Source organism: Haliaeetus leucocephalus, unplaced genomic scaffold, assembly GCF_000737465.1.
Source record: "Haliaeetus leucocephalus isolate CR32 unplaced genomic scaffold, Haliaeetus_leucocephalus-4.0 Scaffold273, whole genome shotgun sequence".
In the NCBI taxonomy this organism is placed as follows: Eukaryota; Metazoa; Chordata; class Aves; order Accipitriformes; family Accipitridae; genus Haliaeetus; species Haliaeetus leucocephalus.
This window is the reverse complement of record NW_010972709.1, coordinates 467,243-471,646: the sequence shown is the minus strand read 5'-3', so window position 1 is coordinate 471,646 and position 4,404 is coordinate 467,243. Positions and strand designations below refer to the sequence as shown.

General features: G+C 61.9%; 2 protein-coding genes across 2 annotated transcripts in view; both read left to right on the top strand.

Moving 5' to 3' along the window:
* The first annotated feature begins 6 nt into the window (after positions 1 to 6).
* DNTTIP1 (deoxynucleotidyltransferase, terminal, interacting protein 1) lies at positions 7 to 4,351 on the top strand. Its single transcript, XM_010569362.1, has 12 exons — positions 7 to 93; positions 165 to 235; positions 469 to 565; positions 771 to 869; positions 1,365 to 1,433; positions 1,810 to 1,866; positions 2,114 to 2,175; positions 2,645 to 2,690; positions 3,166 to 3,224; positions 3,409 to 3,469; positions 3,869 to 3,940; positions 4,292 to 4,351. Exons 1-12 carry the CDS (start codon positions 7 to 9, stop codon positions 4,349 to 4,351), a joined length of 840 nt encoding a protein of 279 aa, XP_010567664.1.
* A 10-nt stretch (positions 4,352 to 4,361) lies between these two features.
* Positions 4,362 to 4,404, top strand: part of UBE2C (ubiquitin-conjugating enzyme E2C) — a 2,317-nt gene continuing 2,274 nt past the window's right edge. The window contains exon 1 of the mRNA XM_010569733.1: positions 4,362 to 4,365. Coding sequence (XP_010568035.1) covers positions 4,362 to 4,365 — 4 coding nt within the window. The remainder of the gene's footprint in view (positions 4,366 to 4,404) is intronic.

The following is a 4,404-nucleotide window of genomic DNA, read 5'->3' as shown; positions in this document are numbered from 1 at the left end:
GCCGCCATGGGCGCCGCCCGCGATGCGGAGCAGCAGCCGGGGCCACCGGGCGAGGAGGGCCTGGGCGGCGCCGAGGAACAGCTGGTCAGCACGGTGAGGCGGGGCGCCGGGGCCGGGGCCGGGCGGGCGGCAGGCGGGCCGCGGCTGACGCGTGTGTCCCGCAGAGCCCCTGGAACATCATGATCAAGCACCGGCAGGTGCAGCGGCGCGGCCGGCGCTCCCAGATGACCACCAGGTACCGACCGGGCCGGCGGGGAGCTGGGCCGGGGCGGGAAGGGGAGTGGGCCGGGCAGGGGCGGCGATGGGGGAGTCCGGGCCGGCCAGACCCTGGGGAGAAGGTCGAACAGAGGGACTGGGCTGGACCAGACCGGCTGGACTGGGCACCAGACCGGAGGGGACGATCTGGGTTAGCCCAGAGCAGGGCAGGGGATGTCCCGCGCACCCCCCGCCTGACTCCTCCGCCTTCAGCTTCACGGATCCAGCCGTGTCCATGGACCTGCTGCGAGCTGTCCTGCAGCCCAGCATCAACGAGGAAATCCGGGGTGTCTTCAACAAGTACATGAAGGTGAGAGCTGCGGGGACAGGTCCCGACGCCCCCTCCCATCACGGGCTGCGTATGGAGAGCTCAGCTCCCAGGCACCGCGCGAGGCTGTCGTGTCTCTCTCGTGGCCACCAGTGTGTGGGCGCAGCATGGGAGCTGGGCCCCTGTGCCTGCCCCGACACTGCCTGGCTGCTCAGGCTCTAACCCTCTCTTGCCGCCTCCTCTCCAGTTTTTCCAGAAGGCAGCGATCAACGTGCGCGATAATGTTGGGGAGGAGGTGGACCCAGAGCAGCTCATCCAGGAGACCTGCCGGAGCTGCCTGGAGCAGGTGGGTGCTAGCAAGGGGCTCTGCTCCTTCAACAGAGTCTGACACCTGGCCGAGCAGAGCAGCCTGGCTAGGACGTGTCCTTCTTAATGGCTTTGCCATTAGCCAAGGCAGGGAGACATCTGCAGCCCTTGCGTGGTTGCTGTGCTTGGCTTCATTCTCACTGGGAAGAGGGGAGCAGTCAGGGCCGGGCAGCTTGTGCCACTGCTTTCCACTGCTGCTGTCGGTACGTGTCACATGGCTGGAGCCTCCACAGAGATCGGCCCCTGTCGGAGAGTCCTGGGGGAGTAAGGCAGTGGTTTTTTCTTTTACATCTTGCTTTTGTGCCAGTTGCCCAGACTTTATCATGCTCAGATTGTGCTTTTGCATCTCACCATCTGTGAAAGTGCTGCATGGCAGCACTCTGAAAGCAGAGCTGTTACAGGGCTTTCAGGTAGATACACGGACGTGGGGGTTGCTGGCAGGTCCCTCTCTGGACCCTTCTTTCTCTTCCTGCAGGCCAAACTGCTGTTCTCTGATGGCAAAAAGGTTGTTCCCAGGTTGCCCCACGAGCAGGCAGTACCAAAGGTAAAAGTTGTTATTGTTCCCAGAGGCTTGAATGACTTGTAAGAGCTGGGAGAAGGAGGAGAAGGGTTGGAATTGCTTTGTTCTCTGCCTCTTCTTGTCCGTTCAGTGCAGTGCACTAGCAAGGAGGCAGAGCTGGGGGTTGTTAGGCTAGGAGGGAGCAGTACCTGCAGGGCAAGGAAAATCCCAGGCACAGTTGCTGCTTGTTGCAGTTCAGTGCTTCTCACTGAGACGGGGTGGGGTTGGCGTTTCACTGCACGCTTGTTCTGCTCTCTGCTTCGAGCACAGCGCAGGAAAGAGCAGCCGGCTGGATGCGTGGGGCCCTGCCCGCCTGGTGGGGAGAAGAGCCCTGCTCATCCCACTGCCATTCCTCTTCCAGCGTGCCCGACAGGTGGATGAGGAGCTTAATCGTCGAGGGAGCCCTGTTCCCAAAAAGGTAGGAGGGTTTTCCACACAAGGGATTTTATGTTTCAGGAAGCCTGCTACTCATTCCTGGCCATTCCCACAGTATGAGCATGTGCAGGTCCACGGCAGCTTTTGGGATGCCTTGGAGGTGCTCGCTCTCATGCCAGCCAGCTTTTCTCCTTGTGACAAAAATGGCAGCTTCCCTGGGAAGGGGAAGGTAACCAAGAGGGTTCTCTCAGCCTGCACAGCTGAGTCACTGAAGGATTTCTTCCTTGCAGAGAAAGGGGCGGCCTCCAGGACAGAGCCTGTCGAACGATCGTGGGGTCTCAGGCATGGCTGCGTGAGTATGGGTCCTGCGCTACAGCCCTTATTTTGGGAGGGTGGGGGTGGAAATGAGGCTGCCCAAATGAGGGGTACAGAAACCCCACGGTCTCCTTCCCCTCCTGCAGAAAGGAGAGGTGCAGGGGAGCGCCAGAGGACAGGCAGGAGGGGTTTAGGTTGAGGTGTTCCCCCAGGAGGCAAAGACCTTCAAGGAAGCGGTTTTAAACAGACCTAAAGGGGTGAAAAGGTCTCGGTGGACCATTCAGAGTGAGCAGTGTGAGACACGGGTGTCGGTGGGATCTTGGCAGCCGGGGAGAGGAGAACGTGCGGCAAAGATGAGGGTCTGGAGCTGGGCACCGTAGGGGAATGGAGGGTGTGAACGAAGGCAGGTCTGGAAGGCTGGGGCTCAGTCCCTGCTGCTGGTGCCACGGTGGTGACTGCGCTGGTCCCGCAGGGACTCATTCTTACAGCATTTTCCTTCCCCTCAGGTGGAAGCTCAAAGTCTCTGAGCCCGTGAGAAGGGATGGACCAAAGGTATTGGCTGGCCGACACTGCTGGGCTCACCCTCTCCTCCCCTTTGCTTCTGCCAGCAGAGCCCTACTGCTGCAGGAGCAGAGGACAGCGCCGGGAGCTGTGCTCTGCCCCGACGGGCTCCTGCAGCGCAGGAGAGAAGCAAGAAGAGGAGCGAAGTGCCTGGAGGCCTTTGCTTGTCTCCCCCAGGCACCGTAGCCTGTAGCTCTGCGGTGTGGTGCCGCTGTTAGGAGACCTGGGGGAGAGCAGTGGTAGCCAGGAGGATCCCACAAGTGTTTCCCATGAGGGAAACTGCTTAGATCAGCTCAGAGGGAATGTAACTTCCCTCCTCTGCAGAAGTCCGGAGGTCTGTGGCCAGCTCCCTCCCTCCCAGGCCGGGGGCGGTTCCAAGGTTCCCCGTCAGAGAGCTGAGGCTCGTGGAGCATGGGCCGGCAGCAGCTTCATTTCTAATGTTGCCCCTTTTCCAATTGCTCTGTAGTGGGATCCATCCCGACTGACTGAAACCACAACCTTTGTGCTGGGATCTCGAGCAAACAAGTAAGGAATGGCCCTGTTGATGGAGGGTGGTGTCTCCAAGGCAGGAGCCCGTAAGACTCCTCCCGTCACTTCGCTTCTCTGCCTCAAAAGCAGCAGGAAGGGCTTGGGGAGGAGAGGAGGTGTCCCCGTACCACTGTGGCTGCCCTCCACACCGGTGTAATACCCCTTTGTGTTCCTCTTTCAGAGCTCTCGGGATGGGAGGAACAAGAGGGCGACTCTACATCAAGCATCCCCACCTCTTTAAGGTCAGATGCCGCTGCAGGATGCTTCCTCCTTCGGGGTTTGCTCAGAAATAGTTTCTGATGGGAATCGGGAGCGTGTGCTTTGGCTGGCTTGTTTTCTTCCTCCCCCACGCCCTTGTTTGTTACCTCGGAGCACATACACAAGCGGTCCGGCTAGCACACTGGAACATAAGTTAACGGCTTAGCGCAGCCTCCAAGGTGGTGGGTTTGCCCGGAGCCAGGGCTCGAGGTCGGAGAAAGAGCAGGCAGAGCTGAGCCCTCCGCGCCGGCAGCCCCCGGCGAGCAGCACCGCCCGGGGAGGGGGCAATGCGCCAGAGCGGGGCGCAGCGTCCCAGCAGGAGGGTGGTCAGAGCGGAAGGTCTGTTGCCTGTGTTCAGCTAGGTCCTTGCTGCTTTATTGCAGTACGCAGCCGACCCGCAAGATAAGCACTGGCTGGCAGAGCAGCAGCACATGAGGGCCACTGGGGGAAAGATGGTGAGTACGCCCGGGCTCGCGGCTCCCGCAGCCAGCGGGAACCGCGCAGAGACCCACCGCAGGGCTAGGATGGGCGGAGGAGCGGCGAGCCAGGCCGCGGGCGGCACGCTGCGGGAAAGGCGGCTTCAGCAGGAGGCTAGGCAGGGCGCGCGGAGGCAGAGGCGCTGCCGGGGCGCGGCGGAGCTCTGTCCGCTGCCCCTCGGGATTTGGGCAAGGGCGAGTAGCCGCGGGCCAGGAGACGCAGCCGGCTCTGGGCTGGCTGGGGACGGGGGACGCAGCGTTGCCCTCGCCGCCGCCGCCGGAGTGTGTGCGCGGCCGCCCTGAGGTGTCCCCCCCTGCCTTGTGCCGCAGGCCTACCTCCTCATCGAAGAGGACATTCGGGATCTGGCTGCCAGTGATGATTACAGGTGAGGACTGAAGCATGGGTGCCGAGCCTGGGGCTGCTGCCCTGGGGGACTTCCACC